The following is a 20,869-nucleotide window of genomic DNA, read 5'->3' as shown; positions in this document are numbered from 1 at the left end:
TGGTTTAAAAATACATATTTTGGAAATAAACTTTTTGTTGATTGCTGCTGAATTGTTGCTTCTGAGACAGTTGTAAAACACTGTGTTTTCCTAATAAACCCACTCACAATAGAAAACAATATGTTTTGGTTAACATTAGTAGCCATTTATCCATTGTGACAGTTACTTAAACTCATTCTGTGACAGTGATTTAAACATTCTTAAAAATTAAGCAATTAGATTAAGTATTGTTTAAATGGTAATCACTTCACACATATCAGAGGATTGTTTGCTCTCCTTTATCAGTCATAGGTGATTAATATAGAACAGGTAGGTTGTACGTGAAAAAAACATTGCACCTTGGATCAGGAAGACCTGTGTGAAAATTCAGTCTTAGAAACTTGCTGTGTGACCCTGTTCAAGTCACTTAACTCTGTTTGCCTTACTTCATCTGTAAAATGGAGATAATAATAGCACACCTACCTTCCAGGGTTGTTGTGAGGATCAAAGGAGATAATTATAAAGTGCTTTAGTATACTGCTTGGCATATAGTAATAATACATATGTATATATGTACACATATAGTAATGATATATACATATATAGTAATAATTTATACATATATACAATACAATATAAACATTAGCTAAAAAACCCCAACAAAACCAAAAACCAAACAAAAACAACAAAAAACAGAGTTAGGCAGCCTCGGTCCTGAGCTACAGAAATTGAGTGGCATTTGGGGCAGTAGGGCAGTAAGAGGTACTCTACCACTTTTGTCATTTCACATATATCTTCTCCTCCTTTACCTGTCACTTCCCTACACTCTTCTCCCTTTGTTATCTCTGAATCATATTTCAGGACCTGTTTCCCTTTTTTCATTCTCCTCTGGATTAGGCCTAGCCCTAAGTAGTCATTGGCTTTCCATGAGTAATGATGGCATTCAATGATAAAATAGCCTCAGATCCCTATTTTAAAGTACCCTGGACATGCATCCCATTTGTTATTTTTTTCTTTGATTCAGATGTTAATTTTTACACATTCAGTGAATATCTTATGACAAAAGAAAATTAATCTCTATTATTCTTTGCAGGAAATCATGTTCAGCAACTTCAGTCAGCCTGTGCAAGCTCCCATCAGTTTCAGCAAATGTCTAAAGACTTTCAGGCTTGGCTGGGCACAAAGAAAGAAGAGCAGAACCAATTTCGCCCTGTATCAGCCAAACTTGATGTCTTACAGGAATTAATTAAAGACCAGAAAGAATTGAAGAAAGCTGTGACTGAGCATTATGATTCTTATGAAAAAATTATTGCAGAAGGTGAAAATTTGTTATTAAAAACCCAAGAGACTGAGAAGGGTGACTTGCAGTTGCAACTTAACACAATTAAAACCAATTGGGATGGTCTTATTAAACAAATGACAGAAAGACAAGAGAAGCTGAATGATTGTTTGGAGAAAGCCCTTAAGTACAGAGAGCATGTAGACAACCTTCGGCCGTGGATAGACAAATGCCAAAACAACTTGATGGAAATAAAGATTTGCCCAGATCCTGAGGAAACAGAGAAGTTGATCAATAAAGTGAAGGCTTTACAGAAAGAAATGGACCAACACTTCGGAATGGTGGAACTATTAAATAATGCTGCTAATAGCTTGCTCAGTGTCAGTGAGACAGACAAAGAGGTTGTTAGAGAAGAGAATAAGACATTGATCCAGAAAGTAGACGTGGTCACTGAACAGCTCCATAGTAAGAAACATTCTCTGGAGAACATGGCCCAGCAGCTTAGAGAGTTCCAAGAGAATATCAGAGAGGCTCACCGGCAGCTTAGGTGTGCCAAGGAGCAGCTGGAAGTCCATCATTCCTTAGGACCTCAGGCTTGCAGTAATAAACACTTGACAGTTATGCAGGCTCAGCAGAAAGCACTTCAGGCCTTGAAGCCCCAGATAGAGTCAGCCAAAAAGTTTGCCCAGGACCTGGTACTAGAAGCTTCAGATTCAAAGGGAACCTCAGATCTCTTGTTAGAGGTAGAATCTTTAGAACAAGAGCACAGTGAAGTCAGCCAGCAAGTTGAAGAAAAATGTTCTTTCTTAGAGACGAAGCTTCAGGGCATTGGTCATTTCCAGAACACCATCCGAGAAATGTTTTCTCAATTTGCGGAATTTGATGATGAACTGGATAGCATGGCTTCGGTGGGGAGAGATAGTGACACACTGCAAAGGCAGAAGAGTGATATCAAGAACTTTCTAAAGAAACTGGAAGACCTAATAACTGACAATGAAAATGCCAATAAAACCTGCAAAATGATGTTGACCACAGAGGAAACATCTCCTGATCTTGTTGGAATTAAGAGAGACTTGGAAGCTTTGAACAAACAATGCAATAAATTATTGGACAGAGCAAAGGCCAGAGAGGAAGAAGTTGAAGGGACTATTTCTCGGCTTGAGGAATTTTACAATAAATTAGAGAAAATTTATAATCTTCTTCAGAAAGCAGAAGAACATGAAGAGTCACAAGGCACTGTTGGAATGGAAACAGAAACAATCAACCAGCAACTTAATGTGTTCAAGGTAGGAAGATTTTTACTTTATGGATCTTTTTATTATTACAAGAAGCAATTTCTAATAAGTGTGGACATTCTATTTTTTGTGTGAAATGCAAGTGTAGCTGCTGCACTGTAGCTGAATGTGAATAGTGATGGGGGTGGTGGTGTATTTTGCTTAGGTGAAGTAGGTTTATTTGATGTAGAGAAGAGAGCAGGTGGTTGAATGGTTGATATAGAGATCTGTATTGAATGAACCCAGTGAATCTTTGTTGATCTGGGGTAGCCCAGTAGAACATGATTTGTCTGGAGTCTGCATCACTTTAAGAATTGCCCTAGGAATTTGCATCCTCCTTAGAGATAGGCCTGAGGCAAGTTTAGAAGTTCTGGGTACTAGAAGATCCTGGAAAACTCAAGGCAGTTAAGAAAACAACCTTATCTTCTTGGTGTCCTCTGACTGATGAGCCAGATTTCAGTCAGCTGTCTGCTTCTTCTTATGCCCTAGTTCACACCTGTGATCCATTCTCTAGTCCTATAGCAAACCAGTTTGATTTTCTTAATTTTTTTTTTTTCCCCACATTCTTTTCTGGAATAAACTATGGTTACTTCTGAACTTTTCACTCCCTTTTCATTTTATTTTGTATCATCCTCTCATTCTTCTTGATTTTGTTTCACCAATATCCTTCCTATTTCCTTCCTTTATTGAGTTCATATATTTTAAACTCCAAGTAACCTGCTTATCCCTTGCTTCACTGAGTTAGTCCTTGATTGACATTACATTTGATGGTAATGGAAGAAGTGCACCCTCAGCAGGGTGAAGACTATAGACTAATGAGGTCACTGGGCATGAGAGAGGGCACTAATGATTAGACATTTATCTTGTGGGGATCAAGAATACTATTTCAGATATCATGTATACTAGTAGAGTCTCAAGATGTAAATACTATGTCCTTGTAAGGACACTTGAAGGTGTAATACACCATTTACGTATAAAGAGGAAGAAAATGAAAACCACAGGGTGAAAAAGTCCATTTCTTTCCCATCAGAAAAGAACATTGATGGAATGAATAAGGTTCCAAATATATTCACTAAATCAAATTCCTTGTAGTGGCATTTTAGTTTCCTTTTCTCAGTAGTGTTATTGCAAGTCCTTATAGGTCAGGACACATTGAGGCTATACTTATTTCTTTTTTTCTGTAGGTCATTTTCCCCTCTTTTGTGGCACCATTTTTTTGAAAGATATATTTAGTAATTCAAAATAGTTGCATCAAAAATCCAGCATCAAAGAATTTAGGAACAATGGACAGGATAGCAATAGTTTGTCTTAAAGAACATTCAGTTTTCCAGATATATGTCATAAATATCCCTTTTTCTTAGCCATGATAATCCCATTTTTTAAAGGTGGAGTCTCTTTTAGGAAACAACATGCTGTACACAATAAATGTTTTTCCCAAACTGTTAACAGTTTTATAAAGCAGGCAAATGTGAAATCTCTGGAAACTCAAATTAATTTTCTCCTTTCATCTTGCTTATATAAAACTAGCCTCTGGGCCAGGAAGACTTGGGTTTTAAGTCCTTCCTTTGACATACACTGGTTGTGACCCTGGGCAAACCACTTAATCTCTCAGTGCTCCAGTCTACTCAAAGACAACATGTTGCAAAGAAAGTGCCAAACTGCATTTTTACTCTATCTGGGAGTTCCCTATAATATATAAAATCACAACTCTAGTTCCTGTCCCGATCCTATCTTGCTCATATAATTTGACCTTGGGTAAGTCACATCACCCCTTTTAGGTTTGGTTTATGTATCCATAAAAAGAATGTTTGACAAATGATCTTTTAAGATTTTCTTTGGTGTTAACATTTTGTGATTCTTAAGACTCTTCATCCTGAAAGGAATAAGGCACTACTTACCTATTGTACTATTGTCAGCACTGTGGTTTGAATGTCATATTTGATCTAGATTTTGTAGGGTTTTGTAGGTTTTTGTAAAAAATAGTGGGTTTCTGATGTAACTTTGAAGCTTTTGCTTTAGTTTTGGTTGTAGGACAGTACTTATTTTTAATTGTGAAGATTAATATGAAGCAACTTAAATTATCCAGGCATTCTTTGAACTTGTGTTTGAAAAGGTTTTTTGTTGTTAAAGGCAACTTTTTAAGCTGTTGGTAATAAAAATACACAATGGAATGAAGATGGTATTATATGTAATGAATCTTACCCCAACTGTACACAAAGATTTTCCTAGTTTCCAGAATGATTTCAGAGAAAAAAAGTGTCCTCTTCTTTTGGGAAATTAGTTTTGAAAGTTGTTAGTAGAAGTAGCATGAATCTTTTTTTTTTTTTTTTACCAGGTCAGCTATACAGGTTCATTTATTGATCAATCGTTAAGGAATTAAAAAAAAAATAAATGTATTGGTTAGCATTTTGTGTCTTCCTGTCTTTCTGTTTATTTTAGGATAGTAGAAGTTAACTAATTAAAATGGATATTGATATAAAAAATAGCTATCAATATAAGTTTTTGTGGTCCAGTGTAACTTGTTGAAACAAAACAGCCAATTGTTTTCAAATCCTTGTATCTTCTGTAATTTAAAAAAAAAACACATTTCAGTGAAATTTGAAACATCAACAAACATTACAACAGGGGTATAGAATTATCTCAAGTGAGGTCAGAAGTTCACAGAAGCATCAGTTTATTTATAATTAGCCCCAGTGAAAGAAAGTAATGTAATGTTTAAAGTTATTGTTGTTCAGTGTTCCTATCTCATTTTTTTCCCATGGAAAATTTCCCACAGCAAATAACCTTTTTCTTTTCATTCTCCATCTTATCCTTGTAAAGGGATACCATATCATTTGCCTTGCTGAATGTTGTTTGTAGATATGGCACATTAGACTCAGTATTTCCCTCAAGATACTTTCATAATAAAACTTGACCGGAAATATTCTATAGCTGTCTCAAGTCTAAGCAGTAATTGAGGTACTGGTTCATGTAAACTGTGAACTAAAATAACACGAACAATGGTGATGTGATGTGAACAAACCTTGGATTTTATGATAGTATCTTTTTGAATTCATCTGAATTCAACTGGCAAGCTGATTAATTCTCAACTCAGATGTGTATTTTAAACATTTCTAGGCATTTGGAACTTGAACTAAAATATGTACAACTTTTAGGAAGCCACTTTTGTCTTGTGGAGAATTTCTATGCAATGGGACTGAAGTATTTGAAATTCTTGGTAAACCAAGGACCTAGATGTCCGATATCATACCCACAAACTGGTTATTAATTGACCTAGCATAGGAAATATGAAGTGAAATAAATATGTGAGTATTATGAGGGAAAATACCCAGTCTCCTGTTTCTTCAATGACTTTATAATATAATACACTTTGGACCCTTAACTGCTCCAGTAGCTTTAGTTTCCTCTAAGGTGCTCTAGATAAATCAACCCTGGAAGAATTGTCCTTAATATGAAATGAAGTAATTTTCTTCTGAGGATTGTTAAAATGGGATAGGAGTAATTTCTCTGGCACCCAACAGAGGGTGCTTTTCCCTCAATAGGACTATGGAATACTACTGAAACTAGGTAATCTAAGGTGCACATTTTTGCTTTGACTTTTCCTAAAGGATATAGCTAGAGACTTGTAGATTCTTTAAAAATCTTAAGTTTTTAGAAGAGTAAAAAAAATTAAATGCCCGAAACTGGAATTTAGGATGCAATGATTAAAATATTTAGAACTAAATATTTTTAAAAGTGGGAATAATTAGTTTTTATACTGAAGCAGAGAGGTTCTAATTTACTGTTAGTAGAACTATCTAGGATAAGCCAAAAACATGTTAATCTTCAAGTTACTGCCTTGTGTAATGCCTACTGAGACCCATTTCATTTTGTAAGCTCTGCTTTTCACAGTTTGCTACTTTCAAATATTGTAGCCATTGAAACAACATCTCACAGGATTCAGTTAAGCTCCACTTCTTTCTAACACACCTGACATCTCAAGCATCAATTTTGTAGCTATTTATATTGTACTTCTCACTGTAACAACTAACTTCTACATATAATATCACACACTGAGCATTTTGCCAATGGGGAGGTGTGAAGAACTCACCAGGTGAATTTTGAAAATGTAGGTCATGGGTGAAAAACCATACTCCTTCCTGGCCTGTGGACTTCATTTAACCTCATTTCCTGCCTGTTCTGTGACTGTTTCACCCATGCTGTGATTCAGATACTCCCCCAGTAAACAAATTCCAGTACTAATACATTTATTTTCTTGTAGACAGTGTTCTATAGTTTGCAAAACAGTTTCCCATTCATTTTCTCATTTGAATCTCACAAAAGTAACAGCATCAGCATTAAAATGGATGTCAGAGGTCACTTGGTCCAATTCATATCTAACCAAAACTCCCCTCCACAATTTTCCAGAAAAGTGAAATTGTGATCCTATGATCCTGCCTTTGCCTCAAGATTTCAACAAAAAACAATAATATCAATATAGGATATTTACATAGCACTTTAAGGTTTTAAATGTGTCTTATAAAACCCTATTATACACTTGAGCACACTCAGGCTTAGAGAGATTAAGTGATGTGCTCATGATCAATCTATAACTAGTAAAGTATCAGAGGCAGAATTTGAACTTGAAGTTTTCTGAATTCACCTGTCCGATACCCTGCCCACTAGGAAGGAAGGAAAAAAGGAAGGAAAGGAGCCAAGAATTTATTGAATACCTACTATGTGGTGGGCCTTTTGCCTAAGTACTTTACAAATGTATCTCATTTGACCACAAAAACCCAGTGAGATAGGTGCTATTATAATGTCCATTTTACATTTGAGGAATAGAGGTAAAGTGACTTGCCCAGGGTTACAGAGCTAGTAAGTGTCTGAAACTGGATTTGAGCTCAGGTCTTCCTAATTCCAGGTCTGGTGTTCTATTCTCCATGCCACCTAGCTGCCCCTAACTCTTCTTTGGTTTATCTCTTACAATCTGTGGCATAAATTCAAATAAGAAGATCCTTTTCCAAGCAAATTTTAAATAAAAGAACTACATACCTTTTTCCATTTACGAGTTCCTGGACCATGTATTTTGCCACATCATTCTATCCTAAAATTTTCCTACTTGAGATTTAGAAATTGTTCAGCCAACTTTCTAAACAACTGTTATACAAACTGTAGGACTAGCTTGTGGTCTGATAGGAGTAAAGCAGACCACTACTCAGAATATTTTTCAAATCATTATCTCTCCAAAGTTATGAAAGAATCTCTATGGCTTACTCTTATTTTCAATCAAAAAGACTTAATTGGTTAAAAGAATGAGTCTATAGAGGTTTCCAAGTATGGAATCAGTCAAAAAGTGTTAAGCTCATAAACTCTGACAGGCACTGTCACAGGCAGCACAGGGTGCTGGAGATAAAAGTACAATGAATGAAATAATTTCTACTTTCAAGCAGTTTAGATTTTAATGGGAGCACCAAGTATACATATAAGTATATACAGCATATAGATGTGTATATATATGTATATATATACATATACATATTTATAGTGAATAAATTCAAAGTAGTAAAATAGTGAGGCAGCTAGGTGGTACTGTTTCTGGAGTCAGTAAGACCTGAGTTCAAATCCAGTCTTGGGCATTTACTAGCTGTGTGACCCTGGATAAGTCACTTAACCCTGTTTATCAGTTTCCTCATCTGTAAAATGAGATAGAAAGGGAAATGGCAAACTACTGTAGTGCCTTTGCTAAGGAAACCCCAAATGCTGTCATGAAGAGTCACACACACACACACACACACAATTGAACAACAATGAAAGTAAAATAGAAGACAGATTGGGAGGGAAGGTACTATCAGTGAGGTTGGAAAGATCAGGAAAGACATCATGCAGAAGATTATACTTAAACTGTATCTTAAAAGAAGAGAGACATTCTATGATGCAGAAATAAGGAAGAAGTTTATTCTAGATAAATGGACAAGGAAAATGTTATTGTTTAATATCCTGGGTCATGGCAGAAACATTGGACTGGACTGTAGGCAGCACCCTGTAATTCTAGTTCCTGTGCTGTCATTGAGAGTCTTTGTAATTTAGGCTGAATTATTTAACTTTTGTGAGCCTCATTTTCCTTTCCATTAAATTATAGGAGGTTGGTTGAACTAAGCAAGCTAGTAAAGCCCATTTTGATTGGTGATTTCTGATTCCATGATCAGCCATTCTCCCATCTATACTGCCGGTAAGGGGGAAATTAATTTAAGAAACATCAAGAAAGTAGACTGGAGGAAGAAGAGCAAGGAATAGAGGAAGAATCTAGAAGCATGATCTAGTTCTGCAAGAGTCGAGCCATGAGCACTAAAGTGTGGAATGGTGTGTGTGTGTGTGTGTGTATGTATGTCTATATATATATGTGTATACACACCCATTGCTCTGAGTAGATGTGAAATGTTAATAGAGGACAATAGAAAGGGTCACTACTTATTTCTTGTGTTTCTGTTTCCTTGGAGAAGGAGGTTAAAAGGGCTAATGTAAAATTGAAATTTAGGATGTATGTGCAGGGAGATTGTAGGAACGTACCAAGACACGCTTGATGACTTGAAGTCACCAGACCCATGTGATATACATCTCAGAATACAAAAACAATTGGTACAAGTAGAGCCATCTTTGGAATCTGATTCATGGAATATAGGAGAGGTCCTGCAATTAATGGAGAAAGGAGAGTATTGTTGTATTATTCAAAAAAGAAAAAAGTGGAGTCTTCACATTTTGAGCAAGTAAGCTTGACCTTGATTTCTGGCAAAATTCCAGAACATAATATGCTCAGATATGGTCAGTGAGTAACTAGAAAAAGAAACAGTAATTCCTAAGAGCTAGATCAAGGGGGTAGGTCAATGGAGATTAACTTTAGATATTTTTTTTTTTAAACAGGGTTACTAGAGTTTAATTAGATTTTAGCAAAACATTTGTTGAAGTGTGTTATACCTTAGTCAGAACATATTTGGAGTATTAGTTTCAGTGCTGGGCATCACATTTTAGAAAGAATTGTTTTTTTGTTAATCCTTTATTCTCAAAGAGGACCAATGGCATCATGGGGGATAAAGTTAAGAGCATGTATAGAAAGGTGATAAGAATGATAAAACAGCTTTGAGATCACACCACATGAGGACTGGTTGAAGGAGATGGAACTGATTGGCCAAACAGAAAATTTTGGAGGGACATAATATCTGTTCTCAAGTGTTTTGAAGGCCTGCTTTGTGGAAAAAGATTGGTTCTGTTTAGCCTCAGTACAAAACTAAAAGCTGATAGATGCCAAAGAGACAGATTGAGGTTCACTATAAGGAAAAGACTCCATAAGGATTAGACTGACTCAAAAGTAACATATATTGTCTTGTGAGAGTAGTGAGTTTCCACTCTAGGAATTTTTAAGCAGAGACAAAGGATGGACATTTGTCAGGCATAATCTGGATTATGTGACCTCAAGTCATTTCCAATTTTAAATTTCCTTGAGTTTTTGAAGAATTATCTAATAATTATGATTCTGGTAGAAAAACAATTTTTAAGAAAGAATGAATAACCAAAGGATATATTTCAAAATGGGCTGTTCTTAGTTTTCTTTTGCTGTTTTGAGGACAGTTTTTGATCAGTTTCTGGAGTGAAGATGATGGGATTATGCCCCCAGTTTCTCATATTTAGTCTCTTTATCCTCTTTATAAAATTCAGTAATAGGTGCTGAATTACTGTAATCAAAGTAATTTATATGTTTGAAAAAGAATTTCTCACATGTACTTCACCTTGGCCCCACATGTTTAGGAGAATATCCATTTTAAATTCCAGACATTTCAAATCACAACTGATTACAGTTTATCCATTTCACAGTGTTGCCATACATGCCTCACAAAATACCAAACTATGTTGTACTATAGCTACTGTATTATTGTAACACACTGAGAACTGACCTTGGAAAATAATTTTCTGAACAACTTCAATGAGCGCAGTCTAGTGTCCTTTTCATTACACTAAAAAAAGTACTATGGTATATGAGGGAGGGCATCGGGATGGGAGCCATGTGAGTCTGGAGAAAGCAGTGAATTTCTATGGGCTTTCCTTATCTTTTTAAAATGTGAATATCAGATGAGATTATTTCTATAATGTGGGATTATTAGGCCATTTACCAAATTCACCTACAGGCAAGAAAATAAATTGGCAAACATTTATTAAGCTTCTGATATGTGCCAAGTACTGTGTTAGGTATGAGGATCCAAAGACAATGATAAAATAGTCCCTGCTCTCAAGTAGTTTCATTCTATCACTATCTAGGCCACACTTTAAGGAAAAATTCAGTTTAACACTTAATTTTGTCAGTGTGACTCTATTTCATTCCATGTGAAACTTCCCATTAGTGATTGTTTCTGGCGTGTTTCTAATGCCACCAGAAATGATTGTTTCCTTCATCTATGTGAATGAAAATATGGGTTACACATGTCTTATTTAATGTGAAATTTTCTTTATTGTGTGGGGGAAAGTGATTTTCTTGGGGATGTGTGGGAAGATACAGAAAGTATATGAAATAATTCTTTGCTTAGATGTTCAATCCAAGACTGATAATAACATTTAGCCTTTATCTAGGTTTCTCAATAGTAATGTACATAGCATTGGTAGCTATAATAAGTATAAATTAAGTTGATTGATTTCCATGTCAAAATATACCTAAGACATAAACTAAATGGTTCAGTGTTTTCTCTTCAGTCTTCTTTGACTCTCTTTGTTATAAGAATGAAATTTTTAACATTCTTTCACTCTGATGAGTATTGGCAGAAATGTTTTCTAAAGGAAACGCATATTGAGTGGGTTCAGTACAAATGGACTTCAACGACCCTAATTAATTTTATTTAAAATGAATAGCCTTTTTATGTATTTCATATTAAGAAAGCTTTGGGTAATAACCAAATGCCAATATCATATTTACTTTCTAACTTGGATTATTTTAAATTTGAGATTTTATAGATATTATATCAAGTAACTTCATAAGATGGGGACTACAGCATAGACCTCATGGATCTCATAACCTAGGAATATAACAAGATAGCCCAGACTTGGCAAAATATTACCCAGGATTCCCTAACAAAAGGCACATATGAATAGTTTCAGGTTAAAATGGGTAGTCTGTTATTAGAAAAGTTTTTACAATCCATGGAATTGATTTTATCATGGGTGTTGGGCTATAGAAAGTGAAGCTTTTTTCCATTGAGAAACAAAGGTACTCTTTTGTAGTGACAGCTTGAGGTCTAATGAAAATTGTTCAGTCTTTTCTGCGAGGAATGTTTCCAGTTTTAAAATAAAAAAATGTAAGAAGTTGTCGGTTTTTATCAGCTAATGGTTCCTTTGTTTCCTGAAGGACGATGGAAATTGCTACTGTTAAGGACTAATCTTTGTACTCCAGTTGCAAAATACATACCTAAAGAGACAAGCTTCATGTCTGGACCTCATAAGAAACTGTGCCAGGCAGAGATTTCTGTCATTGAGTTTGAACAAAATTGCAATTCACCACATAGATATCTGTTCTTCTGAGATGACTAAAAATAAGAGCATCCTGTCTTCTCTGGACAATAGTGCATTCTTGACGTTTCTGATACAGTTTTGCAAGTTTTTTTTTCCCATCTGCAGTTTTTAATTTATCTCTAAAGATAATTAAAGTAAAAAATAGGCAAAATACCATGTTTTTAAAATGTTACATTGGAAATAACAAGCAATTTTTGTTTCTTGATCAGTGTTATGTTCATCTTAAATAATCTGGCCTCAGAAATCACCTTCCACTGATTGGCATATTCTGGGAGAAACTAATAGCAGTCTTTTAATACAATATGCTTTTGACAGGATCTGATTTTTTTCTGTGTGGATGAAGAAATAGTGTTGATTGATATGCAAAAGATTGCCTTGTTCATCCTCACTAATGTGTTTGTTTCATTTTATACCCCAGATCTTGAGATTACTGACACAGTTTAATATGTAATGACTGGGTCTGATTTATTAAATAGCAAAGTCTTTACATTTCTAAGTAATTATAACAGCCAACAATAGAGGAAAATATAGGTAAGATTAAGAAAGGAGAATATAAGTATTTATTATTATACTGATGGGGTATCTTTAGATAAAGTATAGGTACATGTATCACAGCTATATTCAAATTGGGGGCATCAGTTCTAGTATAATTCTATTAAGTACAAATTTTGACTCCTGAGAATCATAAAAATAGGCATTTGTATACATAAAATATTTAACATATGCAGTCACATTTTTCTTTTGGTTTCCGTTCTATAGTTATGATAGCTACTTTGGTAGATGCCATATACTTTAATGCTGAAAGATAGGAGATTTCAATAGAATAAAATTCAATTTGCAACAATGAACATTTTTCTCCTGGAGTACTTTGTCTAAATTCCTTCTTTCCACTAGTGTACATATGATGCCCCCTCCCCTTACAAAATATAAACTTAAGTACTCTGGCATAGGGTGAAATCACTCAGATTGCTGTCAGGAAGACCTGAGTGTGAATTCTGCTTCAGCTACCAGCTGTTTGTTACCCTACACAAGTCACTCTCAGCCTCGGGTTCTTCATCTGAAAAATGGGGATTATAGCAATTTCAAAAAGTTGTCATGAGGATCAGATAAAATAACATGTAAAATGTTTTTAAAATCTTAATGTATACATGTATACATTATACTGTATACATGTTTGCTATTATTAGCTACTATCATGGGCATGAATAATTTTTTAAAAATTATTTTATCTCCAGCACCTAGTAGAATGCTTTGAACTTAGTAGTTGTTTAATCAGTGCACTGATTAATTAATAGATGTACTATTGGTCTTTCTTCTTTCACTTTCTACTTTCCTTTGCAATTGGACTGTCTAAATTTGAATCTTTAAACTCACAGTAACCATATGCTATCACATATTAAAGTTGCTAAAATTTTCATGAAAAAAGAATATCCCTATAACTTCAACTTTGACCTTTTTAATGTAATTTTTAATGAAATTCGCATAAAATATATTTACATATACACATTTACATACTTGAGTCTGGTTGCTTCTGTAGCAATGTACTTTCACAAATTAAAAAAAAGTATAATTATGTAGAATCCAGTTTACTTTATGGATTTATGGAATTTCTCTTAAATTAAAATGTAAATCTTTCCCGTGTAGCCAAAGTTTTGCTTCCTATTTGGTTCCCAATTATAAAGAAGTTTTTTTTTTTTGCTAATGAAATTCCTATAATGTGCTCGGTTTTTAATATCTAACATTGCTACTGCCCATGCTCTTTCTCCTGACTTTAAGAGAATTATAGAATCTTAGGAAGTAATGACATATAAGTCTAATGCTGAGGAAGCTGTTTGTGTGGGGCTGATTTACTCAAAAAAGATTTTTTTCTTCATGTGCTGACTTTAAAAAAAGGCTTAATATGTGACAAAACATTTCCAAAATGCTCCATGCATGTCATTGCAAAGCCCTGCTTGAATAGTAAGGATTCTTAATATGATGAGAGTTTAAATTCCTCCGAAGCTTAGGGCTCTTTGTAATTTTGGATTGTTTTTATATACACTTTACTGTGGTCTTTAGATGTTTCAAAATATTATGGAAATTAGGTGGAGTTTTTGAGTCAGGTTGCCTGCTTCAGCTACATAGCCGATCTTTTCACATTTTTTAACAAATAAACAGTTTCAGTGGTCTCCAAACACTGCCTGCCCGCCCACCCGCGCTAAATCCAAGAATTCTCTGATTGGTATGATAGAATTCTCTGATTGGCATGATGTCACCACCACTTACTTTGCTCTTCTGTGGCTTGAGCCTTTAAGTACCTCCCCCTGAAATAGTTCTAACTTACTCGGAAAAGACCAATGGTAAACGTGAAAAGATGACTAAAAAGTTAAGCCATGATAAGTGATTAAGAGAGCTGAGAGGTCAGGCACCTACGAAGGAGAGCTTGGAAAGAATAATACTCAGCACGAATGGGATAGTAGCAGATGTTGCCTAAAGAATAAAAAAGGGCGTTTCTTTAAGCTCACTGTTGGGAGGCTGCCTGCCGGGTTCGTACTGCTTGCTGTAAGAAGCCAGAAGAGAGCTGAAAGGCTTATCTGTCACGCTGGATGCTACTGCGGCTGGTGTTCCTTGCTTGGGTGCCTTTTCTGCCTTCTTTGCCACAGCTGCCGTTCACGATGATGGTGAAACCAGGAGCAGTTTGTTAGCTACAGAATGTGGAGACGTGTAGCATCTAAGCTGGATGGGAATTATGCTGTGCCTTAGAGGAAAAAACAAAACCACTTGTTTTTCAGCCCTGCAGTTGCCTTAGGTAGCAAAAGCCTTCTCAAGGAGAATACTTTGAATAAGGATCTTTTCCGAGAGTCCCTTTTTAAAGGAATGATTATCATCTTGTTACACGGCAGCTTTTTTTTGCATTAAAGTGCTCTGCTTGATTGTACTGGACTGGCAGTCCAGAAATCTGCATTTTTCTTTGGAAGTTCTAAATACGCCACGAAGAAGCTGACTATGGGAAAGAAGAAAAACTGCCCTTTGAATCAAAGTTATTTATAGCTACTGCCAAAAAAAGTAAAAGACATTTTTATTTTTCTTACAACATTAGATTTAACTTATTTTTTTCCTGAAGATTTGTTCTGTGCCTTGATCTGAACTGTACACAGCTACTGTGGTTTTCTTTTAAGTGTCCGAGCCATGTCTTATTTATAAAGGAGATGGAAGTTTTCAAGCCATTTAAATGGATTACAGTTAATCAGACCTCTACAGGAGCTAATCCACAGCCTGCTATGATGCTTATTCATCTGGAGGGTTAAGCCAGAGATCTCTCAGATGCAAATTTTGACCTAAAACAGAAATGTATTGGCTGTGGAATGTTCTGAGTATTTGAGCCACTGTTTGTTTATGTCAGTGAGTGTGTGTGTGTGTGTGTGTGTGTGTGTGTAACTGTGACTGTGTGTGTGTGACTTTGATTTTGGGGTGGGAATTTCTGTTTTTGATGCACTTTATATCTTAAAATAACTGTAAAGTAAAAGTAAGCAGGTAATGTGATAGTTGCATTTACACTGATGCACTGCTGATGACCTCAAACCTCATAAATTATGACATGTATAATGTGCATACATGGGTGTCCTTTTGGTAAAGTAGTTCAACTGAAAAGTGCAATTTTAAAAACACTTATGCTTTACCTTACTTCTCAGTTTTTGGATTAAAAGCCACATTCTGTATTTTAAATATCTACAAAATGGGGAAGCCACTCAGCAGACCAGACTGTTTACGTCAGAATCCACCATGTGTTGGGAAGGGTGAAGAGGAGGAGGATCTGAATATTGAGGACTGTTATGTCCCACAGAGGTCAATCTATGATACTGTCAGGCTGAATGAACAGATTGATTCTGGGTCGAAAGGTAGCCTGTCTTCCAGGCATTTTACAGACCGGACCTTACCCTATAGTCACAGAACACTGGATGTTGGTTCTTTGTGCTCCAATGGTGCCCCAACTTCTTCCAGTGCTTTTGAGCTTAGAGGTCGGGAAGCTAACAAGTTAGATGAAAAAATGATCTTCGATGGACTCAAACTAAACAGTGATATTATCCGGACTACAGCATTACCCAAGGCAAAATCTCATACTGAAAAGAAAGAGAATAGGCGTTCCTGGAGAATGTTTGTCCCACCAAATTTTACAGATTATGCAAACAAAAGTGAAAACTCATTTGTTGATTCTGCTGACTTGTCAAGTGTCACTAAAGCAAGCAAATGCAGATGGGGCACTAGTTCTCTAACCTCTGAAGAAGATGACTCTGGTTTATGCAGCCCTCCAGCAGAGAGGGAGGAGAAACAGGACATTTTGACTGGGACCCAAACTCGAATCAGAAGCTTGTCCTCAGCTGAAGAGATCAATGTAACAGAAAAGTACAGACACTTTATTTCTGTTAATTCCACCAGTGAACAAAAAATTCCATTGCTTTCCTGTAGTAGTGACCATGGAGATGAAAACCACAAATTGATTTTGCATGCTGTTCCTCAATTAGAAACAACAGAATTAAGTGAGCCACAGAAATGTGAAAAGGACCAGAGAGAGATCCAAGGTGAACATTGCCACATAGAGAATGGCCTGAAAGAGAGCATCATGAAGCAAGACACACTGCTTCTGCCAAGGAATGGAGAGGGCAACAACGATTCTGACCATAGAGAAGGGGGAAAGACTTGTGAGGTTTGTGAATCAGGAGGACCACAAATTATAAAACATGATAGGGAATTTGTGAGTGAGTCTCCTCAGGCTTTAGATTCCCAGTTCACAGATGTGGTGATGAATAATGTGGATTGTGGCAGCACAACTTTATTGGAAAATATGATACTCTATGATTTGGAAAAGTCTGATGTTACACCTCCAGAAAAGATTGAGGTGCAGCTTTCTGATCAGGATATGGAGTCAAATCAAACAAAGTCTTCTCCAGATTCTACTCCTATGAGAAATAATGCAGCCTCTTGGAAAATAAGCACAAACTCAGAAACGTTGGAGTCATTATGCAATGGCTTTCCTTCACTCGAGGTAATTAATTGAAATGTGAAACTCAGAATTGCTGCCCCCAGACCCAAGAAAGTTTATTGTTTTGCCCCCATCGAAGTGTCATTTGTATCTCTGATAATAACTATCAAATCCAGCTTTTTGTTGGAGATTGGGGATGGGGAAGTTTTTTTTTTTTTTAACAAGATATTGCGAGATGCTGGAAAACTGATAAGTTGATCATTTTAACAAATTAATTGGGGGCAATTTGACAGTGGTGATTATTCCCAGCTGTTTAGGGCCCTGCTATTGATTGTCCAGATGGTGCCTGCTTTCCTTTTTTGAGTGATTCCACTGTGAATTTATGTTCACATGAAGCTTTTACACAAATTGTGGCTACAGGCACTACCATTCAAGGGCAGTTATACTGAATTTATTCAACTTAAAACACTGAGTCATAAATTTCCGTATTGTTGTGGTAGACAAGGTACAGTACACAAATTAAAGAATTGTTGCCTGTTTACTGACTCTTTTTTTATTATAAGCTATGCATCAGAAAGTGGATTTCTAAGCTTGCATTTTACAAGCAGCGTCTTTAAGAGTGGTGAGTGAAGTTAGAAAGTAAAGAGTGCAGCTTTGTAATAAGTAGAGGTTGTTTGTGGAGTCTGTAATTTTTGTCCTCCTACTCAGATGGGAGTTTAGCTATTTTGGTATTTTTTACTAAGCTCTTCTGGTAAACTTTGCCTCAGAGATCATTTTAATTTATTTTAAGCTGCTCTTTGTGAAGTTTTTGGGTTAGATCGGAGAAAGAAACCTTGTCATCTTTGGTATCGTGTTACCACAGAATGATAAGGAATCTGGACAATATTAGGAGAGTTCTTGTTAGTACAGTGAAATGATGGTGCTGAAGCAATGCCAGGTGTACTTCCTAGTAGGGCAGGAGAGGAGGGAGGAGATTGCTAGCTAGCAAGAGGAGAGTTTTAGGGACTCTGTGAACTTTTTCTGCAAAGAATTTGCCCTTTTTGTGGTAATTAAGCCCTTGGCATTAAGACTGCAGCATTTTCTCCTTTGATGTTTCGTGCCATTTAGGGATAACTTCAGGAAGAAGACAAGGACTCCAAAAGTTGTTCAGTTCCTCAGCTAAACGTAACCTTAACATCTATTTCTTTAGAGCCAGGATCAGAGCTTTTCTCTACAGGGAGCTCCCTAAGGGGAAAAAATAGAACTTTGCCCTGATCATACAGAGCTCCTGGGTCAAGAGTTTAGTAGTCTTTCCACTCTCCTTTGTTTTTGTGGAGTCCTTACACTTAACTAGATCTATTACTGGAAGTTGTGATTTAAATAATATTTCAGCAAAAAAAATAGAATCATAGTTTCAAATTCTACCTTTCCTTCCTTTCTCCAAGTTTCTACCAACTGCCTGGATTTTTTTTTATAACCCTCTCTTTCCAATGCTGACCCCTCTCCCCCTACCCCTTCCCTGCATGTTTTTCTTTGATGTAATGCAAGTGATTTTTATATTCAGTTTAATTATATTGAAATATAAGATTTTTACATAAAATTATTTATAGGTTATTGTGAAGATTTCAAGTTGAATTTGGAACCTAGGGAGTGCAAGTCAAATTTGGTCCTAAGCTCATAAGATGATGATTTGAACCACTGATTTTATCCTCTCTATATTTTTCAAAGTTATTTTCCATACTTCCAGTGATGTTTTGCCTCACTATTACACTAGTATTTGCTCTGATAGTTCCTCTGATATTTTTTGTGTGGTCTGTGGAGCTGATTAGTCTATGGTCTGACATTTTTATATACTGTTTGTCCTTATATAAATGTATTTTTTCTCTGAAACCTACCTAGGCTTGCCAGAGTTTTCCAGTTCAAAATTTTCTTTTCACCATTTTCCTTTTGTTATCTTCTAAGCCAATGAATAATTTTTGTCCTCTATTTGATTTTGTTATTTTTTGAAAATGCCTTTAATATCTATATAACTATATCTAAATCATCTAGATATTGTCATAGCTATATAACCTCTGTTTGCCTCAGCTTTCTCATTGTAAAAAGGGGAAAATGAGAGCACCTATTTTCCACAGTTGTTAAGAGGATAATAATACTTGTAAAGTACTTTGCAAACTATGAAGCACTATATAAATGTTAGCTATTATTATTAATATAAATATAATTAATGTAACATTTTTATATTATGTTACAGGCTGGGAAAGAATTGGTAGTATGTAAGAGGCACCACAAAAGTTTTAGAGCAGTTTTAACTGTAAACAGCTTTTGGAATACTCCATATATTAGACTGTCTTCTTTCTCTTCTATGCTACTCCCTGTCTCCTCCCAGCACCCCTCCTCCACCTCCTCCCCCCCACCCCCATAGAGATAAAGGGAAATATAAAGTTCTATGGATCTAGGAGTAGTGGGGACATCATGGTGATAAAGAAAAGTGGTGGTAAAACCAGTGGGTTGCCAGTGTGCCTGGATGATGTGCTTACCCACTGATACATAGACCATAATTCAGATAGAGAAATAAATATAGATTGAAGTGAATTGATCAATCTACTATAATTCACCTGTAGGTAAGTATCTTTGGGGTCTATCTCTTTCTCTATTTCTGTCTCCATCTCTGACTCTCTCTGTCCCTCCCTATCTCCCCCCCTCCCCCACCACCACACTCACACATACACACATTTTGTTTTGTTTAGGATCATTCCAAAAGTTTGTCTACCTTTCTTTGTCTTTTTTCTTTGGGGGGTGGTGGTGGGGTGGGCAGCATAGTAGAATTTATTAGATGTGTGATGATCTGCAAGTCACTAAAACCTCTGTTGAGTTTCAGTTTGCTCATCTGCAAAATGGGGAGAATATCTGTCCTACCTAATGTCCCATGGTTGAATATGAGGCTTAAATGAATCAATGAATGCGTTTGCAAATGTATCTGACTGTTGGGGCAGCCATATACTGAGTCTTGTGACAGACCTCAGAATATTATCTTGTTCTTCTCCTTTAATTTGCCTCAATTTCTGTTTCGGCCATGGAATTATGGAAGCTGTATTTAACCTGTCTTTAATTTTAATTTTGTTTAGTTATTTCAGTTGTGTCTGACTCTCATGACTCCATTTGGGCATTTTCCTTAACAAAGATACTGGAGTGGTTAGTCATTTCCTTCTTTGGTTCATTTTACAGATGAGGAAACTGAGACAAACAGGGTTAAGTGTCTTGCTGAGGGTCACCCAGGTAGTAAATGTCCGAGGATAGATTTGAACTGAAGTCTTCCTGATTCCAGGCTTGGGGCTCTATCCACCGTGCTACCTAGTAGTCCTAGGTCCACCATTTGTCAGAACTCTCCACTATGACCTGTCCATCTTGGGTAATCCTGCACTGTATAGCTCAAAGTTTCATTGAGCTACATAAGCCTTTCTGCCATGGCAAGGCAGTGATTGTGTGTGTGTGTGTGTGTGTGTGTGTGTGTGCGCGCAGGATTTTATTAGTGCTAACTTAAAAAAAAAACATTTTGGTGTCTCTTCTTATCATTCAACTTTTAATCATTTTTGCCCTCTGAACCAGTCACTATTCTATTTTTCAGTCATTTAATTCTACCCATGGAATCATAGGTCTAGAAATTTTCACAAACTCACACAGATACTGTCGTCCAACTCCTCTGACTCTTACTCGGTTATGCAATACCATGTATCCTTCACTGTCCAGAAAACCTGCAATGGAAAGCTCATGGGGGAAAAAGAAATAATGACTTCTTCCCCTTTACAGTGAATGATACACACACACACACACACAGTTTTCTCAAGTTCTTCTAGTAATATAATAATC

General features: G+C 36.0%; 1 protein-coding gene across 26 annotated transcripts in view; it reads left to right on the top strand.

Annotated features, from left to right (window-relative positions):
• The window catches only part of DST (dystonin), a 454,426-nt gene that overhangs the window by 330,791 nt on the left and 102,766 nt on the right, over positions 1 to 20,869 (top strand). For all 26 annotated transcript variants that reach the window (XM_069070669.1, XM_069070676.1, XM_069070677.1 and 23 more), the window contains one exon: positions 1,073 to 2,544. In XM_069070669.1, coding sequence (XP_068926770.1) covers positions 1,073 to 2,544 — 1,472 coding nt within the window. The remainder of the gene's footprint in view (positions 1 to 1,072; positions 2,545 to 20,869) is intronic.

Source organism: Petaurus breviceps, unplaced genomic scaffold (assembly GCF_028583685.1).
Source record: "Petaurus breviceps papuanus isolate PSGF00001 unplaced genomic scaffold, PetGlider_PUasm1.0 90822, whole genome shotgun sequence".
Lineage (NCBI taxonomy): Eukaryota > Metazoa > Chordata > Mammalia > Diprotodontia > Petauridae > Petaurus > Petaurus breviceps.
The sequence above is the reverse complement of the archived record's forward strand: the minus strand, read 5'-3'. Positions and strand labels throughout refer to the sequence as shown.